This window comes from Artibeus jamaicensis, unplaced genomic scaffold, assembly GCF_021234435.1.
Source record: "Artibeus jamaicensis isolate MK-2021 breed Jamaican fruit bat unplaced genomic scaffold, CSHL_Jam_final contig_3182, whole genome shotgun sequence".
In the NCBI taxonomy this organism is placed as follows: domain Eukaryota; kingdom Metazoa; phylum Chordata; class Mammalia; order Chiroptera; family Phyllostomidae; genus Artibeus; species Artibeus jamaicensis.
Genome location: NW_026521742.1, coordinates 1,900,711 through 1,924,197, shown reverse-complemented (window position 1 = coordinate 1,924,197; position 23,487 = coordinate 1,900,711). Strand labels below are relative to the sequence as shown.

General features: G+C 46.6%; 1 protein-coding gene across 5 annotated transcripts in view; it reads left to right on the top strand.

The window, feature by feature from the left end:
* AUTS2 (activator of transcription and developmental regulator AUTS2) overlaps window positions 1-23,487 on the top strand; it is a 1,159,817-nt gene that overhangs the window by 1,115,062 nt on the left and 21,268 nt on the right. The window contains exons 7-11 of one of the 5 annotated variants that reach the window (XM_053663485.1): window positions 15,388-15,859; window positions 17,262-17,512; window positions 18,620-18,861; window positions 19,348-19,425; window positions 20,733-20,777. In XM_053663485.1, coding sequence (XP_053519460.1) covers window positions 15,388-15,859; window positions 17,262-17,512; window positions 18,620-18,861; window positions 19,348-19,425; window positions 20,733-20,777 — 1,088 coding nt within the window. Of the gene's footprint in view, window positions 1-15,387; window positions 15,860-17,258; window positions 17,513-18,619; window positions 18,862-19,347; window positions 19,426-20,732; window positions 20,778-23,487 lie in introns of all 5 variants that reach the window. The other 4 variants (XM_053663486.1, XM_053663484.1, XM_053663488.1 and 1 more) reach the window with 4 other exon arrangements.

Genomic DNA, 23,487 nt, shown 5'->3' with positions numbered 1-23,487 from the left:
TCGGTTATATGTGTGGAATTTGCTGTGTTCCAGAGGGTTAAGATTTCACTGCCTCTAGTCAGGACACGCTTTCTTTTCCAGGTGACGGGTTTTATTTCGTTCACGTCTGGTCCCAGTCCCCTCCCCCGTTCCCAACACCGACTGATCTGAAAACTGTATCTGAAGTGACCGTCGTGTCTGCTCCATAGTCTTGACTGGGTCCCCCACAACCCATTGGCTTTGGCCACACGGCCCGGAAGCATCATCATTTCTACATTCGGGGGATGTGAAGCAGATAATTTGCTTAGCGTTCCAAAAGAACCAGAAGGGATGGTTAAAAATGTGGAGTAAATGATCATTTCTCCCTCCTCCCTTTTCTGTCAGAGAAGAAATAAACTGCTATATTTTGAGCCCCTAGTGTTAGCAAAATGTTTTCAATTTTTTTTTTTCATTTTTCAAAAGTCCCTGGATGATAGGTTTATCTGTCCTCAGGGGATATTTGAATATGAGGCCCAGTGCTTTGAAAACACCAAATTTCATCTGGAATCATTTGCCCTAAATGTGGTTTAGGGAGGAAGTCAATGATAGATAGATCTGAGTAACTCGGGATCTAAAGAAACAACCAATGACAGTAACTACAGATAGATTTTCTGGGGCAAATGACTTTCTTCCGCTTTTCAGTGGCACAGGGGTCATGCTGTTTTATCTTACTCTGTCTCTGTGCACTACGTCCTCCCATCTTTGAGGTTTGAGGTCAAGACTTCAGGATGGCCCTCCGAGGGTTCTGCTTTAGGACTGAAAGCCTCCCTTTGCCCGAACAAGGGAGAAATGTAAGGAACAGCTACATTTAAATTCCAGTGGCCATCGTGGCCTTTGTGAACACGGGGAGTGACAAGCGGACTGTGAAGTTCCACGTGGCTGCGAGGTGCACGCTGCTGTTGGGGCTGAGGAGTGTGGCTGGGCACAGCAGACGAGCTGAAGACAGATGGCAATGCTAGAAACAGCAACAAGAACTTTAAGTCCCTGTCATTTAGGCTCCAGTGACATTTTTGTGTGTCTGTTCAGTTGAAGCGCCTGAGTTCCACAGGTGACTCATTGCTGGGCAGTAGTGTGTGGTCCCCAGAGTGGTCCTGTTTCCTGCGGGGGGAGCTCTTACCTCCGCCAGGATCAAGGTCTCTGGTGTCAGCGGTGCTCTGGTCAGTGAGAGGGCTGAGGACCACGGATGTCGCCCCGGGGTGGCCTTGCCGAGGGTTCTCCAGTGGTGGGGTGTACCCTGTCTTGCCAGCTGTTTTCATCCTTCACGTTCTTTTGCAATGATACATTTCCTCAGGGAAATTGCGATTTGACTATTAAATTTTCAATTTCAAGTATGTTTTTCAGCTTAAAAAAATTAACTCTTACCCCCCTGCTTAATGGAGAAGTCCTAATTTTATAAGTATTTTTTATGATCTTCCACCTGTGCCTTTCCCAGTTGTAGTTTGTAATCATAGAGATTTTTATTACATCAGGACTAACCTGTTTCTTCCCCCCAACCCGAGTCATTGCTCAGGTGTCATTCTTTCTGGCGTTCATTGCTCATTGGCGTTTCATCACTAAGTAATTTTCCTACGTAATGTTTAGCAGTTCCTTTTGGCTACTTTTTGAAAGATCTTTACCATGGTTTTCTGGTAATGAGTGTATTAGGCTGATTGCACAGTGATTAGTCTCAGTATCACATTTCTGGATGTGAACCCAGTGTTCTGTTGAAAAGTTGAATCCCGCAGAAGGTGGAAAATCAGAGTCCTCTGACACCTCTGTGTAAGAACCCCCAGGTTAACGACTGCCTACGTTTTCTCCTTCATTTGGTCAGGACACATGAAGGTGTGTTTGTACGCATCGGGTCTGCACAGTCTCTCAGAGGCAGCCTGCAGACCACACGCATAAACCTAAGGAAGCTTTCCCCACCTTGGCCCACTCATCTGTCTGTCCTCTAACATTAAGTGCTTTTGGTGTTTTTTTGTAGCTATACCACCCCCCCCAAAAGCTATTAGAATCTTTTATGATTCAGAATAGAACATTAGTTTTATTATATATCGAAAATGGATCCTTCAACTTTATAATGGCTTCCAATTATTCTACATTTGCTTGTGTTATACACTATTATTTTATTGCAGTATAATGTTCAATTATGGAAATGACTCCAAAAAACATGATTTTTCTGGCATAATGTGTAATTGTTTATTGAGTGTTTTTCTCATTATAGTGATTTTTTTCCTTTTGAATTGCAGATATAAAGAAACTTGCTTAGATTTTATAAATTGATTACTATGCATCTCAAAAGATCAAATATTTATCAAGTACTCACTATATGGAAGGGATTCTGTTTGAGGTGGAAATATATGGAGAGATTGTAAGAGATTCTCTCCTCCTCTGAAAAAACTAGTGCAAATCGAAATGCCAATGGCAACACACAGCAGTAAGAACCCAGTAATTCCCAAGGGCGTTAGGTTAAGTCTCTAGGACAGAAGTTGATCACAGGGTTAGGGCAGGTGCCGGGGGCTGTAGTGACTGGAGGAGGACTAGCAGGGTGGCGTCACCCAACTGACCTTGGACAGGGGGCCTTCCGAAGCCCCCGTCTGTGTGAGGAGGGGAGAGAGCAGGAGCGGGGAGCACCGGATGGTGGTCAGGGGTGAAGCGGGAGTGCAGCAGGGGCCTGGTGAGCCCTCGGGGTTTATTCTACTTGGGAGGAGAAGCTGTTGGAGAGTTTTGAACAGGGGACTGGCCACACGATCGGACTGCATTCTGAAAGCTCGCTCAGACTGCTCGGGAACAGCAGATTCTCCAACTGTCATTTTATTTGTATTAAATGGCACCACAGATGCAGTAATTCACATCTGAGCCACCAGTGAATGTAAAGGGGGATGAAGAAGATCTGTGATTCTGAGCTTAGACGATAAAGGGATGAGAGGATAGGCTTGAGGTTAGTCACACTGAGCGTCGGGATGATGGTGAGACAGCCGGTGGACGTGGTCCTTGGGCAGTGGAAGAAGACATGAACGAAGACCCCCTTGCCTTCTGCTGCTCTGTTCGGAAAGAGTCTCTGAAGATAAAGGGCCGGCGTTTGTGGGAGGGTTTAAGTCTCGGTGGCGGTCTGTGTCTCAAGCCTCCATGTCTGACAGCATTTCCCCTCAGGATTACAGCTGTAAGTCAGAGGCCGCCCAGCTGTTTTGGTGGCTTAACTCCAGCTCCGTCTCCATCTGGGGACAGCTACCAGTTCCCACTGTTGGCTTCGGTGGGATAATTTTGGTCATGGGAGAGCGCGTGGGTGACTCAGGCGGTAGGTAGTGCTGGAGCCCAGAGCGCTGCCCCAGGGCCCGCAGGTTTCTGATAGGCGCCTGTCGTCACCATCCCCTCCCCCTTCCTGGACCGAATAGACACGTAGCTTCAGATTTTACATGTGAGCACATATCCTTTTCCTCTGAAAAACTGAGAGCAATGAAATGAAATAATGACCAGTGGTGACATAATGGCACAGGTAATATTGGCAAGAGGTTTTATTTTCCTGCCAAGTATTTATTGCATTGATGGTTTATAGAAAATCAGTTTAAGAATTGGTAGCCTTGCCTTTTAAAAAAAGATAAAATATTGCAAATACAGGAAACAGCACATAAGTCCCCCTCACTCCATTTTTTAAAATCTCTTTCAGCTTTTCAAAAATCCTGGTTAGGGATAAACAGATGTACTTCTGCTCCTAAAGAAAAGTATATGTGTAGTCTTAAGAGATTCTTAGTCTGTAATTTTTTTAAGATGTGGCATTTATCACACATGGGCAAATCCAGAGATGGTGTTCATGAACCTGCAGGGGAGATATTTTACGGGATTGAGAAGTAGAGGAAAATAAAGAAACGCTGTTCTTCTGAGGAATGTGCTGCCAGTACCTTACTTTGGAGCCTCGGGAGCCTCAGAAGTCAGCCAGTCCAGGCTTCTCCCCAGGCCGTGGCTGACTCCTCTGCATTCTTGTCCTCCTTAGTCACTGTCCTCTCGGCCACTTCCAGGGCAGAGCAAACTGGAACCTTAGCTTGGTTTCCTAGACAGCAGCCCAGGCCATTGCAGGCGGAAAGTTTCTTCTGCAGTTATGCATCCTTGGGTCCGGTTCCGACCAGGGTGCCATTCACAGTGAAGTCTCTCTCTCTCTCTCCCGTGGTCCCTGGAGGTGGCTCCTGGCTGTTCTTTGGGACAGGACTCAGACTCCCTGCTATTCAGTGGGATCTGGTGAATGTGTGGAACTGGGACGGGGGAGATTACGAATAAGGCTCCCCGTGGCTGGCTGTCATGACTGACGTTCAGTATTGGAGGTGGCCTTAATCCGGGCACGACATCACCCACCCCTGCAGCGACTTACGTGCTGGTGGAGAACCCACCGGGACAGGGGTGAAGGGAGTTACTCCCACAGGTGGGTCTTGGGAGGTGGAGACGCAGAAAGCGAGGGACCTGGCGAGGCTCTTTAACCCCCGAGCAGGACTGTAGGACGGTGCTTGGCAAACTTCAGAGTACACAGGAGCGGGGCCGTGAATGTACCTTCCTGACGAGGTCCCTGGCGATTCGGGTGTTGCTGGCCTGCGCCCCACACTCGGAATAGCAGGACCGTAGAAAACATTGATTGGGATCACAGTATGAGGTGGTAGGCAGTTTGGACCAGAAAAGTCAAGACTTCCTTAGGGAAACTGTCAAAGTCCTCTTTTCCCTGTTCCTCCTCCTCTAACTAAAGAACCAAAGGCTCCATGGAATCAGGAAAAAAAGCAACTTCCATAGATTCAGTCTGGAGTCATCTGCGGTGCTCACACGTAAGTGAGCCAGACAGACTGCAGGAGCTTGGCAGCACCCAGGCCCCGTGGGCCACAGCAGGTGGAGGAAACAGACTTGGGGGTGAGGTCTGTCGTCTGTCCCCGGGAGGACAGGCAGGCCTGCCTGAGTGCTGGCTGTGCTTTTGTTGCCAAAGGAGGGTTGATATTCCCCAGTGCAAAGCCTGTTCCTCGCAGCGACCTGCTGAGAACAGGGCAGGAGTGGCTCTGGGGTTTCCCACCGTGCACTGGGGAAGCATTGCTCTTCAGGTTGCTTGGTGATGGTCTGAAGGAATAGCTGCCTCCTCTGCTACACACCGAGGGGCAGCTGTGTGGACTTGGTAGAAAAGTGACTGAGGTCGCTGCTGTTGCTTGTGGGAATGAGCCACCCGCCTCTTCTGCAGCTCTGTTGGCCCAAGATGAGCCCAGGGCCAGAGTAGTCCACAGGCCTTGGCGTTTTGTAATTCCTCCCTCCCTCCCTTCCATAACAAAAAGACTTAGTTGCTGCTCTGACGAATTGTTCCTTCATACCAGAGTAACTGGACACCTTCCTTTTGATACCTGGACCCTGAAAGCAGAGTGGCTTTGAGGGAAAGGAAGTAGTTGTAGGGATGCTATGAGATGCAGGTGACCTTCATTCCGGAGGGATAAGGTGTGCGTGCCTTTGCAGGCTCTCACACTGTGAGGGGATAGGCCAGCGCTGCCTGGTGCTTATGTCCAGCCGACGCCCTGCTGGCTCATCAGAGCCCTGCGTGCACAGGTTCAGCAGAAACTTGAGGGTGAGGAGTGTCTGTATGGAGGAGGGCCAGGGAGCTGGGGAATGCCTTAGGCATAGACTTGAAAGATGGAGATTCTCACGGGTCATCACTGCCTGCACCACCCAGCCTCTTTACTAAAGGGGTCTCAGTGAGTGTCTAATCTGCCTGAAATCCGATGAAAAAGCATCTTAGTGTACAAAGTGTGGTGACTAATGGTATTTCAGTGGCAGTTTGTTGCTGGTTGCTTTCACCTCTGTCTTTGAGAAAGTAATCTTTGGTAAAGTTCAGTGTTGAGACTAGGATTTAACCGAGAGCCAATCACTTGTGAACCTGAATGGGCGCACTAAGCTTTTAGAGTAGGAACATTTTTAGCTGGATGCCTCATTCCACAACCCTATAATATCAGAAACATCATGATACAACAGACATGTACAGAGCCAAGAAAAGTTGCTTATTAACCTCAAGATACAATATGTCAAGGATGTATTTTACCAAAGAATTTTTGCTTCAGAAGGTGGCCAGGGCTAGATCAGCCTTACTTTTATTACCGCTACTGGCTTTGAACACGGGGACCTCGGGCAGTGACTTTAGGTGTTAGCGTGTGTGGGCAGCAGAGAGTGAGGCAGATGTCAGGGCTCCGTGTAGATCTGGGAGCATCTGGGAGCTTGACAGCTCTGAGTCCTTGTCTGCACTTGGCGATGCAAACTGGAGAGGGGGCCACCTGTAGAAAGAGCGCCTTTGGTTCTTCTTCCTCAGACCCTCACCTAATGGTGCTTAATGTGGAGGAAGATAGGGTGATTGGGTAGTAAGGAAACTGTATATTTTTAGCCAAACATCTAAAGTTGCCATTCATGTTCAGTGTCGTGGTCCTACCTCTTTGAAAATTTCCAAAATAAGCCAAGTCAAGGATCTCCTGGTTGTCCTCGAGTCTCAGGAACATGAGCTGTGGCTTTGTGATGCTGATGCCTTGTCCTTGGTGTCGCTCTTTACTCAGGGGACATGGGGGGTTGCATGAGTGCTTGCATGTTCAGTTGAAATCCTTTTAGAACCTTTCCATGTTAGGACAGACCCTCTGACTGATGTGCAGACACAGAAGAGTCTTGTGAAATGCTGGGAGTGCCCTGGTGTTTGTGCTGGGGTTTGTGTGCATGTGTGCACTGTGCCATGTGAGTGCTTGGTCAACTGCCAGGCAGGGCCGATTAGGATGGGGCAGGAAGCTGGGACCCATGGAGGTGGGTGGGGACAGAGGCAGAAAGGCACCAGGGACAGGAGCCAAGCATGAGGTGATCATGTCCCAAGAGGCCAGCTGGTGACTCCTGGGGCTGCCAGGACGACACAAGCAACGATAACGGAGGTGTACCTTGGAGGCCAAAACGAAAGCTTGGGCTTCCTCTAAAACTGGTATTGGATGTTTTTCCAGCGTTCTCAGAAGTGATGGGAGATTTCATCCTTTATTCCTTGTTTCTCATGTCGGGTGTCTACACGTCCCGGAACGCAGTCCGGTTGTGTGGGCCCGAGACCAATCCCCAGGACCAGTGCAGCAGGGCAGGTGGTTGAGAAAGAGCCTCGCCATCTGCAGCTCAGAGTCAGTAGAATACAGCCGTTATCTTCAGCAGCTCTCATTATCTGAGCTGATCTCCGAACCTTACAGGTAGCAGACACTGAAGGTGAAGGCCGCGGGTCTCCTGACTGCCCGTTTCATGTCTTTTTCCTCTGTGCTCTGTTCTGCGTCTTCAGCCGCCATCTCCTGGAAGGCAGGGGCTGCTTCTCGTTCATCTTTGTATCCTTAGGACCTGGCTCAGTGCCGGGTGTGTGCAGTGAGTGACACTAATTAGTCTCTTCCTTGTATGAAGTGAAAGGTGCAAGGATTAGATATGACCTCGACACCCATGGGTTTATGGGAAGGTTTTTTTTGTGTGCTCCCATCTCCATCCCCAATACATCACAGCCTGTCTCCCGCATTCTAATTTTGATCCTTCGTCACCATGGTCTTTCATTGCTGTTATTTGCTAGAGGCCACGAAAGAAATTAAATGTGTGCAATCTTAGGCTGACCTTTAAGGGCCCTTTGTTCTGTACTCAGAAACCATTTGGATGGGCTCTCATCTGCACAGTCAAGGTTGATACTCCCCTTGAAGGCACATGGGCATACACCTAAGGATTGATGCTTTTTGGTGTGACGTTTACAAGGAATAAACTGAAAACAAGTTTACACGCATTCACCCACAGTCTGTTGATTTTTCTTTCACCCCTATCAGAGTGACTTCTACCCTGGGTTAGTCTGGTACAATGTCCAAACGAGCTTCTCTAATAATGGCAGCGTCTCACCTGCTGGTCTCCACACAGCTTTCCCAGGGGGCCGCTGCTGTTTTGGCAGATACAACAGCTATTTCTTTCCTACATAGGATTCTGCTTTTACTAGGAACCTGGAGGCCCTCAGAGGTTTGCCGTACAGCCTTCAGCCCAGAGCGTGGCCTCCCAGATGGTAATTAATGTTTATACAGACTGGAATCCTGCCAAGCACCCATCATTCCCCTGATCTCCCACTCTTGCAGTGTTTGAAAATTAATTTGCCTTGAAAAAACACTGGGTTTTCCTCAATTTATTTGTACAGTTTCAGTGACCGAGAAGAGCTGCAAGACCAAATGTCACCCTTCCATTCGTTCTAGTAATTGAATCTGCTAATGGAACAAACTGGTCTCTGTTTAATGATTTGGAGAACAGAGAGAAAGGAGGAAAATAAAGAGAAGAGTATGTTAGAAAAGATAGACTTTGTCTGCCAAACACCACTGGATTGTAGTTTTCCAAGCAGGATCTAAAACTCGAGGAAAGGTATTGCTAAATTAACCCAGCAGTGCAATTTTTGTTTCAGTAAGTGTATACAATGTATGCAGTCTTCGCTAGAAAGGAAATTTTTGAGGTAACGGGATAGGCAGAAAGTGTTTAAAGAATAGGTATTGTTAGTTGCTTGGAAATAACTACATATTGATTCACAGAAAGTTGATGCTTCCCTATGTTTTGGGGGCTTTTCATTGTTGAGCATTTCAACATTTATTAATGTTTCCATGTTTCTTTAAAGTCTAGGTTCTTTTCTTATTTGGCTTAAATCTTCATTCCTTCTATGTAGTGAGGTCTCTATGGTTCTATTACTTGGAAAGATAAGAGAACTGAACTAGAAGACAGACTAATTTTAAAATAGGAGGTGTCCTTTTCCAGATGGTAGGAATCGTCTGATTCAGGAATATACATGGATGAATGGGTGGATGGATGCATGGCCTCGGGGCCAGTGCTCCATGTGGGGTTCGGGGTGTCTTTAAGGCTCATTCGTATTTGCTGCTGTAATGACTTGGTGGTATCAAGTATAAAGACATAAAAACCAACAGCCCAGAAACATGCCTTGGGAGTGTTTTTTTTCCTCCTCTTCCTCCTCCCTTTTCTCCTTTTCTCCTCCACCACCATCACCACCAACAGTACCAAAAATCTTCACCATTTCCTTTCTGTCCAGATACACCCAGTTAGAACCAGTTAGAGGTGCTAAGGAATAGTTGGAGGATAAGGCATGCCATATCCTATCCTTATTTCTGAGAGGCAAATACTGATCTGTTCTCTGGATGAGGAGCTTTAGTTAAAAAAAAAAAGAAAGAAGAAAGAAAGAAAGAAATCTGCCATGACCAGTGTAGCTCAGTTGATTGGGTGTCATCTTGCAAAGAAAGCAAGGGTCACCAGTTCAGTGCCCAGTCAGGGCACATCCCTGGGTTGTAGGCCCAATCCCCAGCGTGTAACAGGCAACTGACCCACGTTTCTTACATTAGTGTTTCTCTCCCTGTCTTTCTCCCACTCTTCCCCTCTCCCTAAAAGTAAATAAATCTTTTTAAAAATCCATCCAGTAGGTGGGGCAGTTCAAAGACTTGAACACTTTCACTTGACTTCTTTTGAATAGGGAGGCCTGTTATCTATGAAGGGACTCATTTTAAAACAATCCTTTTTTTTCTTTTTACACTAATAATGCACATTCACTGTAGAAAATGTGGAAAGTTTAAAAAGCACACGTTTAAGCATTAAAGCAGTGGTTATTTCTGGATGATAGCATTACAGTGAACATTTTGATGCACATCTCTCTAACCTTTTTTTTCTTCACACATATATAAATTCACACAGACAATTTTCGGTATTGAGACTGTATGTACTGATGATAGCGTGCTTTATTTTACTTAATAGTAATTTTGTCATGAAGTATTTTCCATCAAAGCATTTTTCTATAATAGTTTTTGGGAACATTGATTACTTACCTGTTTTGTGGTTTACATTGTGGAAAGCACTTAACATGACTTAGTTTAATTTCCACAACAACCACTTCAGGTAGTTGCCTCATTTCTTCAGTATGTTATTGGATTTCTAGTAACACGATCATTCGTCATTGGGACATAAGGCATCAAATCTTAACCCTACCTCACCCAGTGGCCTCTTTGTAACATTAGTCTTTCCTTTTGAGCTGAACTATATAGTTAATATAGCTATCTACACACATAATTTAAAATGGCTATAAAGCCGTTATGAAATGCAAAGACAAGGAAGTGGCCAGATGCTTGACTCTACAAAGGGACTGGGTGCTGGCTCGTCCAGGTGTGTAGGTGGGGGTAATCAAATACAAGGGTGACGTCTCACCCCTGATGAGGTCATACTTTTCCCAAATGATGAACAACCCAAGATGTAACGGACATATGTACAGTAGTTGCACTCCCGGGAAATCCAATGTGTGTTAAAACCACGTCAAAAGAATAACGTGTTCATGTGCAGACACACATGTAGTTAGGGTCCGGGTCTGTCAGCTGTTCAGATGTCCCGTGGGACTGGGACAGTGACACAGGGCACTGTGTGGGGTGTCCTTCTCACTGCAGCCCATCTCTCACTCCCAAGAGCCCCCCACGCCCTTCACTCACTGTCACAGCCAAACAACGTCCCCCACCCCATTCTGAGAACTCCTGGGGTCGTGTCCTTGAGGGAGAACCTCCACCTGTGGATTCGACCTGCTTCCCTTTCTTTTGTGCTACGGCACCGCCCTTCGACATAGACGTTCTGTAAGCGTTTTTGAGGACATATTTTTGTAATCTCTGTAGTTTCATTCCCAGGTACTATATGATTTTTGTTTTTATACAGGAGGTCTTTTTTAAATTTTATTTTCTATTCACCATTGCTGGCATGTAGAAAAGTTACTGATAGCTGTGGGTTTTCTTTAGCTGATTACCTTACTAAGCTCTTACTAGTTCTAATATTTTTTAGCTGATTATCTATGTTTTTGAGCTAGATAATTATATGTGGTTTGTAAATAATACTTTTGCCTCTTTTTGTTGTATGTTTGCTGTGGGTTTTTTATTTAAATGACACGAATAATCTGTTTCTTACAGGTTTAGTCTACCTTGTCTGTAACACTATGCACCTGGTACCTTTTGGGGGCAGAAGTGTTCATTATTGAGTACGTTTTCAGTTTTCTCTTATGATCAGGTTGGTTGGTTTTTAAGTCAGTTTTACTCATTTATATTTTTTCATAAAACTTACTGTGCTGAAATTATCGAAACTTGTACATTGTATTTTGTTACTTCATGTAAAATATATGTTCCATGACGATATACCTCTGTAGTCACGCCACCATAACCATAAACTCCCAGTTTTATTTGCTTTTCATTTCCTTCTCATCTTGCTCAGGCTGTTTTTAAATGTAAGACTAACTGTCTTATAAAACTCTTAATAGGTAACATGATCTCATGATTCAGAAATATCTCCCCTTCCTCCAGGTCCTGTCCAGCTAGTTCACTGTCTTCCCCAAACCCCCGAACAGGTACCCAGTGCTCTTAGTTTCTCGTGTATTCTTCCAGAGGTTATTTATGCATGAGGTAAAAAGGAGTACATGTTAGTTTTCCTCCATTTCTCATACAGAGTCCCCCATTTGTTTTCATAGCTGCAGAATTGGCCGTGCTGGCTGTGCTCGCACCAAATGTCTGGGTCTCCAGTCCCCGGATGATTGCAGTGAGGTTGTTTCCAAACTTGCACTTCAAACCATGTTGCTTCATTGTGTCTCTCAGCTGAAACCTTGCACACCAAGGGAGCGCCATTAGCTCTCTGGCAAAATGTTGCCAAATTGCCCTACACAGAAGTTCTAGGGTTTACATTCTCCTGCTAATGTGTAAGAAGGGCCCCTTTTCCCCAGGGAACACATATCAGATTTGTATCAAAATCAAACAGTTTTTCTCCTAATTTATCCGTAAGCTTGTGAAAACCCTGTCGTGCTTGAGTCGCGTTTATCGAGGTATCATTTACAGGCAGTAAACTCATGCTTTCCACTGTGTACTAGGCAGTGTCATTTTAAATTGCATGCCTGTTAGTAGCATGGCGTGCTATCATTTTTACAATCATAAGAAGAGAGATTTTTGAACCTCGAAATGTAATGAATACCACTTCTAAATAAGACTAAATAGTCCTAAATAGTCCACTGGCACATTCTTCTTTCTTTCAGCCTCAGCACATCCCATCTTCTGGCACATTCAGAGCACACAGCAATACAGTCATCTTTTTCAGTGTTCCTGCCAATTTGGTAGAAGCACAGTAAGACAAATTGACTGTTGAGATGGAAAAGCTTAACTGGGAAGATACATTTATTGAATAATTGAGAGGAGGAGGAAATGCATTACCGATTAGCCACAAAAGTGCATGACGCCTAATACGCAACTCAGGAGACTTGTGTAAATGGGGAGCCATGAAACTGTTTTGGCTCCGAAGTTCCCACCAGCCTGCACCTCTGTCCCTGTCCTGCTGGTAGGTTGTGGCACCAGGACACTGACAAGTTGAAGGGCAGCGTTCCAGCAACTCGTAGTAACTTCCCTAAGCCTTCCCACTGTCTGGTTGTACATCAATGCTTTTAATGAATCCTGGAGTTACCATTACCTACTTTGTTTTAGGGTTTTTGCTTCTTGGAGAGCAGCACAGTGCAAATCAGAGAAGAGGCCCTCGGTGGTGGCAGGGTTAGGACTAGGGCTCCTGTCCTCTGATTCATTAAACAGCCAGGTGACTTCAGCAGGCAAGTTCCTTCACTTCCTCCCCGTCTAGTCAGGGAGGGCTGGTTGGGAGCCCTGCTGCTCGCAGCGTGGTCCAAGCATCAGCATCACTTGGGACATTCTCAGAAAGGCAGACCCTGGAGCCCCACCCCAAAGCTACTAACGGGCATCTGCATTTTAATCAGATCTGCATTGCAGGTGGTTTGTGTGCACACTGAGGTGCGACAAGTACGGAGATGGGCTTCCAGGTTCTGGTCTTAGTCTAGAATTCTGTGCCTTCTTCATTCTTCCTTCTGTCATTGACCACAGACTGGTTCACAACAACGTCCCGGTTTTGCCGGAGAAGACTTTTTCCTCCCTGTGTACTTACTTCAGTGGTCATCCGGGTGGCAGTGACTCAACCCCCTCCTCTTCCTGTCTCTGGCTGTGTTTAGCTTGGGACCGAGGCAACGGGGCAACAGAGGGGACGTGAGCGCCAACTCCATGTGCCTTCACAGAGCCGTGGGAAGTGGCCCCAGCCTGCATGGTGCCTTCTGCCAGTCCGACTGTGTCATCCAAATTCTAGAGGCTCATTAAATAAAGAGCAAGACATACGTATAATCAAGCTAGTTGTATGAAGAACTACCAGTGTATTTCCAACACACTTCCTTACCAGCATAAGTAAATTAAAATGCTATCCCCTGGAAAACGGAACTTTCTTTTATGTCAGAGAGAAACTTTGTCTGGTCATTGATTTCTGGAGGGAGATCATGAGTTTGAATTTAAATTTAATGAGAGAAAATATTGATGTATTTATCCTTCCCCATCTCAGCCCAGAGAAAACAAAGCAGTACTAAAGGATGGCGGTGTTAGCAGACATAATGATTCTACATTTTAGCTGTCAGAATAGTATTTGCACATAGTATTTGTCATTGAGGAAAATGGATAATCTCTTGTATTTTGTAATGTTAGGTTTTCTGCCCCAGACCTAACTAACCAGCCTGCAATGTAGGCAGCTTGTGATTTGGGGTGGCTCATGTAACTACCTGCTGTGGAAGATCTTTTACAAATGATAGGGAAACACACACACACAGAAGCAGAGCCAGCCCCCCGGAAGCAGGCGTCTGCAGGCCGAGGGTCTTCATTTCTGACCGAAGAAGAGCTCCTCTTCTGCTCATGTGGGGTCTGTCCACACAGGGCTGTTCTCTCTCAGCTCTCAAGTCGGAAATGAAGGTTTTTGGAATTCATAAAATTTCAGCTTATCACAAGTAAAAATCTCCCTGCAAAGCTTCTCTAGGCAGCACTGGATGGAGCGTGTGTGAGCAGGATGTCAGAAGTCCAATGTACTTTCTGCCAGGCCCCTGTTGGGTGCTTCGTCCTTTCACACCGTGTTAGTGCGTGTGTCCCAGGCTGCTCGGTGGGATGTGGGGTCAGCCAAGTTCAAACTGGCCAAAAACGCACTTCGTTTGTAAACCCACAGTTTGTTCTGCGTTTGTGCATGCTGTAGGTTAGATATTTTACCAAAAGAACATTGGAAGTAATGGATTGCTCTGAGGCACATTCTAGGGAAGAAAAATGAGAAGCGTTTACATGTGAAACCTCAACAGAATTGTAGGGGGCCAGTGAGGACATTTTGTGTTCTTCACACTCGGTGCAGCGAGACGGGAAGAGAAAGCTCGTGCCCGAAGTTCGTTCAGGAGGTGGCTGAAACATACCCGCCTTTCAGAGAACAGTGGGGTCTATGTTCTTCCTCTTTATAAGTTGTGTAGTAATAAAAGGATGGGTCTTTTTGTACAAAAATGTGGGAGAGGTGATTTTTCCTCCAGGTGTATACAGAAGTACTTAATATGAATAGGGCCATTTTTAAATATTTAATGCCATATGGTCTTAAATTATTCTGTTAGAGGATTTCATGGAATTTGACTCTGAGGTGACCAGCTAAGCACCGCACTAGATGTGGTCTAGATCATGCTGACTGTCGGTGGTACACGTGTCTTTTCAATTCATACAGGAGCATCTGTTTTCCAAGTTCCTTGCATGATTGTAGAATTTTACTTAATTATTACATCCAGGCATAGTCTCAATGTCCAGCATTGCACCTCTTGTCCTCACGTGAGTGAGGACCCCTGGCATGGTCTGTGGCGTCCCTTGAATGCTCTAGCATGTGGAGTTGACAGCAAATTTGGTTTAAATTCATGTTGGCACTTTTGACCTCAGACATGCTGGGGTCATTTGGTAAGTGTCAAAAGGCTTGATGCTTGACCGGAAGTCTGGCACTTGGCTAAACAAAAATTATTTCTCTAAATGTCAAATGTGTCTCATCTGTCAAAATGGAAAGGGGGGAGGTAGGCCAGGCCAAGAAGAAGCATCTGTGTATGGTTAAATAACACTTGCTTCGTTTGCTGTGGAAAGCGGCTGTCTTTTGTATATTCAAGAGCTTATTTGTTTTTAAAAGGGAAAAATCAACTGTGGGCTAGTGTTTATAATGTTGCTTCATGAGAGGCTTTCTCAAGATGAGGGAAAACATTTATTCTCAGACTCTGGACGGCCTAGACTGCTTTCTGGAATGCAGCCTCCAGGGCCGGTTCCCATTGCTCCCCATAAGGGCGTGGCTGCCTCAGGGGTAAAGGCTGCTCCCCCATCTTCCCTGGCTCCGCAGGTGGGGGAGGCCAGGCAGGAAGCTTGGACTCCGCCGAGTCTCTGGGGCCGTCTGCCCTGGTCTTGGAGTTTGCATTCCCCTCCTGTTTCACGCTCACTTATCAACCACGGTCTGTCGTTTTTGTCTTTGCTCTCCCCCCTGCAGATTCGGAGTTAGGTGTTGGCACGCTGCCCGAACATGACAGCCAGGATGCAGGGCCGATTGTCCCCAAGATATCTGGTCTAGAGAGAAGCCAGGAGAAGAGCCAGGACTGTGGCAAAGAGCCGATTTTTGAGCCCGTGGTGCTTAAAGACCCCTGCCCTCAGGTCCCGCAGCTGCTACCCCAGCCCCAGGTGGAGCCCCAGCCCCGAGCTCCTTCTCCAGACCCTGACTTGGTGCAGCGCACAGAGGCCCCGCCTCAGCCCCCACGTCCAAGCACACAGCCGCCACAGGGCCCCCCAGAGGCCCAGCTTCAGCCGGCGCCCAAGCCTCAGGTGCAGAGGCCACCGCGGCCACAGTCCCCCAGCCAGCTGCTCCACCAGAGCCTCCCACCCGTGCAGGCCCCGCCCTCATCTCAGAGCCTCTCGCAGCCGCTGTCAGCCTACAACAGCAGCAGCTTAAGCCTCAACAGTTTAAGGTGAGCCAGCCTGCTCTGTTTTTGCCTGACTTTTGCCGGGCGTCTTCTCTGGGATGGGCAAGTAGTAAGTGGGTAAGGGTTCCCAAGGAGACCAGAGTTGCCTTGCTGAAAACTTTGTCACTGTGTTCTCTCTGAAGTAGAGACTGAAAAGGACAGCCCAGTGACACTCAGGTCTCCGGGGAGAGGGCAGGTTGGGTGGGTTGAGCAGAGAGGACACTGCAGAGAACTAAAATACCTAGAGACTGCTGAGGGGTGAAGGCAGGAAAGAGAAGAACGCCTGAGAAACAGAGCTGAGGGTGCTGAGCCCTGGAGCCCGCCGCTGCCCCGCATTGGTGAGTCACGGAATCAAAACCCTAAGGTCCATAGAGGTCACTGAGCATTAAGAAAGCCTTAGAAGGGAGGCTCTTGGCCTCAGGGAGGATGTTTTGAAGAAGCTACATCTCTAAGTCCAGAGGCAGGAAGATTGGGGCCACGGAGTATTCTGGTTAAAGTTTTTTCATTGAGATGTACTTCCTCCAAGGCGGGTTGGAGAGGTAGAGAAGAAACAAGCTGGGTGTCAAGAAAGAGAGGATTTCCTACAAGGAGAGATCCAGGCCCTCGTCTGTCTTGTTTTGCCAAATTACAAAGGAAAGTTCAAAAAGTAGCGCGAAGGAGAGCTGCAGAGAAAAGGGGGCCGTACTTGGTACACCTCCTGCCTCGTGGGGCTTCGTGCCTTGGCTGTTGTCTCCCTGCCTCGGCCTGACTGGTGGCTCGGGCAGGGACTTGGGTTTTCCTGTCTGTGACAGGTGAGGAAACCAGCAGGGTGAGGAGGCTGCTCCTTCATCAGCGGGCCAGGCCTGTCTTCTGCCCCAGGGCCATTGTGGCGGCCTCCAGAGAGAAGGGGTGACAGGGCACCTGAGCTCCCGGGTTCATCTCTTCTCTGTGGGTCTTCATTCCCAGGCAGCGGGCAGACAGGGTGCACTGGAACTCAAGTCCTCGCTCTCCTCCCCCTGTTTTACTTGTATTGCTTTTAGGAAACATGGCTGGTGGAAGATGGGAAGGTAGGGTCTCTCTGTGGGCAGAGATGAGAACCAGCTGTCTGGACACAGGTGTGTGGTGGCTCTGGAGCCGCACTTGCCATCCGCTGTGTCTGCAGTAGTGGCAGCAAGTGTGGAGGAGGTGAGAGCTCAGGAGAGGCTCCCTGCGTGCACAGGGGAGGGTCTGTGAAGAGGAAGAGCCAGAGAAAAGGCGTTTCCAGAATGGCTTTGAGCAGGGAGATAGGGTCTTCGTTTGTTTGTTTGTTTGTTCGTTTGTTTTCAGAAAATTAATTGGATACCTTTCTTTTTTCCTTTGTTCCTCCCTCCCTCCCTCCTCCCACCCCCTCTCCTGTTCTTCCTTCCTTCCTCTCTTTCTCCAACAGCAGCAGCAGAAGCAGCACCCCAGCGAAGACCCAGCCGGCCCCTCCACACATCTCCCACCACCCGTCAGCCTCCCCGTTCCCCCTTTCACTGCCCAACCACAGCCCACTGCACAGCTTCACGCCCACCCTCCAGCCCCCCGCACACTCCCATCACCCCAATATGTTTGCCCCTCCCACTGCTCTGCCTCCTCCACCACCACTGACATCAGGGAGTCTGCAGGTCCCCGGACACCCAGCCGGGAGCACTTACTCAGGTAGGACGGGAGAAATGGCCTTGCTCACCTGAGCTCCCACTCTGCCTTGCTGGTGGCCTCGCCACCTGTCTCGGTTGTCCCCCGACTGCTGGACTTCCTGTATTTAAGATTTTCTGCTTCGTTGGGTGCAACCTTGTAATCAGTCTTCTGTGAGCTGAGGTTCAGCAAAAACATGTTCCAGCGCCCGCAGCAGCCCAGCACAGGCCCAGCGCATGGGCCACTGCTGAGAGGACTGGTCTGTCTGAAGCCATGAGGCTGTTACCACAGGGTTCACCACTGATAAGGCGGTAAAGCGGGGGTCATGTGCGTCCTGTTGCCTGGGCTTCCACTTGGAGCAGCAGACACTTTCCCAGGCTGTGTCTGGTTCACTCCCAGCTCTTGCATTGCACCCTGGTTTGAAGGGTTTCTTTCAGGTGAACAGGGCCTTTTAGTGTCTTTGTGGAGAGGGGCAGGTGCACTTGTGGTAGCCATGCATCCCAGAGTTTTAAGGACAGACCTAGTGTGAGACTGTGGGTCCTTTTCTCTTCACCTGATTTATCAGTCAGAGCAGGTGTCCCAGTTTCGGGTCCATCACAGCTGCGTCGTCCCGCTCAGTCAGAGAGCAGCAAGGCGGAGATTTGCCCTGGAAGGGGGCAGAGCGCTCTGCCACATGAACAGCTGGCCCTTGTGAATTAGCATGCCGGTCACTGTTCTCCAGCATGTACAGATGTTAATTCCTTTAACCCTCAAGATGAACCCCTGCGGTAGGCAGCAGTGTCCCTATGTGACAGATAGATGACACAGAGGGGTGGTCGGCCACACCCAGGGTCACCCAGCTGGCAGGAACAGAGCGGAAAACTGGCCTCAGACATGGGCCTGGAGTCCGTCAGCACACCACACTGACCGCCCTGTCTCTCAGAGCCAAGTGACAGAGGGCAGGAAAATTAGACCACTCCGTCTAATTTGATGTTCTGATCATTGTCAGCTGAGTTGGTTGTCCCTGTAAAGCCTCATGTCCCGTGACCTCAGTCCTGACGCCTCCCTTAGTACAGTGTTTGGATGTCCTGTTCTGAAGAAAATTGCTGTTACAAGAAAAAGCATCATGCTGTCCCCTTCCTTCTTCTCCAGAGCAAGACATCCTGCGACAGGAACTGAACACACGTTTCCTGGCCTCTCAGAGTGCTGACCGCGGGGCTTCCCTGGGCCCCCCGCCCTACCTGCGGACCGAGTTCCACCAGCACCAGCACCAGCATCAGCACACGCACCAGCACACGCACCAGCACACCTTCACGCCCTTCCCCCACGCCATCCCGCCCACCGCCATCATGCCGACGCCAGCACCTCCCATGGTGCGTACCCCAGGCAGAAATGTGAGGATAAGTAGAGCACGACTCTTTTATGCAGCACGGTGGGGTTGGAGTGGGCTGCCAGGGGCAGGAGATGAGAGGGGCGTGATCGTTGTCTAGGGGGCTCCCTTGTCCCTCTTTGCTGGAAAGAAGGGCTTGTGTCTGCTCCAGCCAGCACTGACCCTGGGCCTGAAGTAGGAACTTTTTTCTAGAGTTACATGTAGCACTGTGGGTGCATTTTATCTGAACATCCTAGATGCCCTCAAAGTGGTCACATCCAATGTTGGCAGTTAACTTGACTTAGAGGGTAATTTTGTTTTCTTGAACAAAGAAAGCTAGAGGCTTGCCACCAGATAGGAAAATCGCTCTGTTAGTGCTTTGCACCAAGTGCTAACGAAAAAAAATGTCAGGAGGAGGCTAAAGAGGGGAGAGAGCAGTCAGGAGACGTGGACTGCGTGGGGTGCCTGCCCTTTCAGATGCTGGGGGTGTTAATTTCTTGTATCCCATAAGGCGGTGCCAGTCTGGTATTGTGCTGTCAGCAGGCGGTCAGGGAGCCACGTGCCCTGCAGCGACAGAACTCAGCCTGTGGTAAGAGATACCACTGGCAGTGACCGTGTTCTTGGTCTTGACAGGGGTCTAGGACATGCTGGGAGAACCAGTTAGGGCGTTTTTATGTAACTTAGGGTCTGTAATGAGTAGCGCTCTATGAGGATGCTAAACATCGTGAAATGGGGCCCTGTCCATCACAGTGAGTATAGAAGTGGTTTACTTAACTTTTTAAAATATTAAATAGTTGATCTCAAGGCAATTACTCTAGGCACTGTGAGAAAAGATGTCAATTCTGTGATTGTAAGACACATTCCCTTTACCAAACTGTGTTTCCTCTCTTCCCCTGCTCTCCTCCATTTTTAAAAACTTTATTTATCTTTTCTTTTTTGAAAGATTGTGTTTATTTACTTTTAGAAAGAGAAGGAAGGGAGAGAGAGAAACATCAATGTGTGGTCCGGTTGCCTCTTGAGCTCCCCCTACAGGGGACCTGGCCCCTACTAACCCAGGCATGTGCCCTGACTGAGAATCAAACTGGCGACCCTTTGGTTCCCAGGCCAGCACTCAATCCACTGAGCCACACCAGCCAGGGCTCAATTTAGTTTTTCAAAATGTATATTTTAAAGTTTATTTTATAAATTTTACTTAGAAGATTTTAGATGAGGCTTTGGGACCAAAATTATTTCTTGTAGTAGATCCTTCTCTCTTTCTCTGGAGGGACTAGACCTCTCAAAAGTTACATTTTTAAGGGTCTGTTATGTTGGGAAAGAGTTTATGCCACAGCCTGGGCAAGGTGTTTCATAAATGCTTACGCTGAACAGAGGGGAGTCGTGGCACCCGACAATGACATGATTTAGAGGAAACAGTGCTATATACTCTTTTCTGCTTAAAAGAAAGGTTAGAAGACCTAGTCCAAATTGCTTTATGTTTGTGTGTAATACATTTGGGAAGACAGCTGAATGTTCAATTCTTCTGCCAAGGTGAAGATGAAAATGGAGAGAATTCTCTGTCAGACCAAGTGCTGACTTCTCTCTGATTTGTCTCAATAATTACCTCTTTTCCCCAGGTCAGATGTTTGGTTTGTGCCAGTCTCTGAACACTGAGTAGAAAGAGACACAATAGTGCAGCCAGGACCTAAGGGCATCCTCTGGGTTTTCACTTTGACGAGAAACCAACAACAGGGAAAAACAGAGTGACTCAGGAGCTCAGAATGGTTTCATGTACGATGAGGTTGTGGAGTCTGATGACAACATTATGACCAGACGCTTGCTTAGGGCAGCCTCCACTGACGCAGTAAACACTAATGCAGATCCTTTAAGTAACTAGCTTTTGCTTTGATCCCTTTACAGTTTGACAAATACCCTACAAAAGTTGACCCATTCTACCGGCACAGTGTGAGTCTTATTACCATGCTACGCATTCAATGTAACTGCTTTCCATTTTTTGTGCTCACCACAAATCAGTAAATGACTAGCAGCTTTCTTTAATCATCTTTGCAAGAACTCCCATTGCTCCTCGACACTTTGGATGCTTGCTTTTGTGACGTTTGCTTTTGGGTAAAGATGCAGTATCATCTTTGGAATCAAAAGATCGTAAGACTTGGAATCCTAAGACTTGAAAGCAAAGTTGAGCTTCACTGGAAGCCAGGTGTCCTGACAAGGGAGCATCTGCCATCGAATCGCTATAATTTCAGGAGAGTCTGAAATCACAGGATTTCAGTCATCAGTTGAAATAATCATGTTCACAGAATTCCTGGAATTCCACTTGAATTATTTCCTCCAAACAGAAATTCTTTTTTGCACTTACGGTTCTTCACAAAGCAGGATTTTAGACTAAATGCAGAACCCTCTTGCACCTGGCTGCTGGTGTTTTCCTGAGCTTGTTACAATTGAATAAATCTAAAGATACTTAAATAAAAAAGGGTCTTAAAATTGAAATTATGATTTTTTTGTCTTTAAAGCCATTCTTCTGTATTAAAAAGAATATTTGTTTTACACAATTTTAAGAGTTTGGTACTCTTAAAACAGTTACTTATAGAACCTAAATGTAATGTTCAGTTACTTATACTTACTTCTCTGTGTACAAGGACCTCGAACACCTTATCACGATATTTTGATTATGGGGTGAATACTGCATCATGTTTACCCTGAGTTTTGCAAGTTTATTTGCTCAGTGGTTTATTTGTGTTTTTTAAATGAAACCAGGAAGAAGGAAGGTTATTAATTGCTTGTAGCCATGTTGATTCACCATCCTTAACTGTTCTTGCTTTGATTTTTGGATAGTTTTATTGTTTGAGTGCTGCTCAATAGATCATCCAAGTGCTGTGAATTCATTCATACTTAGAACCAAATAATTAAACACTGTTGTAGTCCTGAGTGTAGCTGAGAAGTCAAGACTAGAAAATACTAGAAAACAATGAGAAATTAGTCTAGAGACATTCAGAAATAACATGAGGAAGGCCTCTTCAGAAAGGGGAGGGGAAAGTGAGTTGAAGTGCCCACACCCCCACGCCACTGTGCCAGTGTCGTCTGGGACGTCATTTTGTCTCAAGGTGCCCACTGTGTACTCGGTGGGTACCGTGCGACAAAAGCATTTTAAATAGACATGAAAATCCAGCAGGCCCGTGGGTTTCCTCTTTGGGCCTGTCCCATGAATGAAGCCATCTTAATAAACACCAGATCTCTGCCCTTTGTCAATGTCTTACTGATTTAAGGACCAGCTAGCTAACAAAGTCATCTTGGAGAAAGTTTAGTGTACTGAGCAGGTGACTCAGATTTACTTCCTAGGACAAGAAGATGGACAGAAAAAGAAAGCCTGGGGCCGTGCGGTGGAGGGGATGGCAGAGTTGATCTTTTGGAAGGTTTATGCTTTATTGCTTAGGTACTTCAGATTTTTAATCAAGGTGGGGGTATAGTTAACCATATTCTAAGAGGGTCAGTAACAGAATCAGGCAAAAGGAAAATGGTGAGAACAGCAGTTTTTTATTGAAAACATTAAAGTAAAAATACCCACCTGGAGGCAGAGTAATAGAAATTTGAGTGTGTTTTAGTGTGGCATGTATTTAATTACTCTGCTTCATACAGTGTACTGTGGGAGAGTTATTTCGTATTATTAGTTATAGTGGATAATATGTAAAGTACTTAGTCGTCCCCACTTGGGGGATTAGGACGTTATAAGGGGAATTAAGATGCAATGCACTCAAGTATCTAAAACACAATTTTAGACTTAAACATAGTTTTCAATGAGGGCACTTGGCTTGCAATCACTGTTTAAGTGGATTTAGTTCAATATCAATTAGTCTGAAAAACTTTGCTGCATCATTGAAGGGAGCAAAATGAAATAAAAAACCAACAGAATAAGAATATGCTCTAAAAAAAACAAACGTGCTCTGAACACAGGCAGGATTGTAAAATGTGGGGTGTCAGTCATACCCTAGAGACAGCTAATAACATAAATGCCATATTAGGAAAAGCTTGAGTTACTGTCGTACTTCTGACATATCACACAATCAATCGTATGGGCAGGACCCTATTGAAATATCTGTATGGTGGTTTGATCAGAGGAGGAACCAGAGCAGTAGAATCTCAAAAATACTGTGTTTCTAGGAGGAGGGAGAGATGTGTTTCCATTGTCTTCGCTGTTGCCATGTATTTCTTTCCTCCACTGTGTTGTCAGTAAACTAGTAGTCCAAGACAATTTACGTACTTAATTCAGAATCATTCTTGTCCCTTCACTGAGTGGCTTCAGGTCAGGGCTTGGCTTGAGGAGCCTCCAGTGAGCTTGTCCATCTAACAGAAAAGTGGGCAGCTCCCCTGAAAATCTATAGTGAGTCCTTTTATTTTACCCTTCCACAAATATTTGTCATTTTAGATGAGACAATTAAACTGTTCTCTGGAACTGCCACTTCTAGAACAACCTAATGAAGCAAGGATTGTGAATATTTTCTCATTTCCTTAAACTATTAAAAATCTAAAAGTACTAATTGAGTTTTAATGATATAAAATCCTGGAACTCATAAAGACTTGCTTCTTTTACTTCCTTCTTTTTCTCTTTCTTTTTTCTTTTTCTAATTAACTTGTAATTTTCTGGGCATCTTATTCGGCT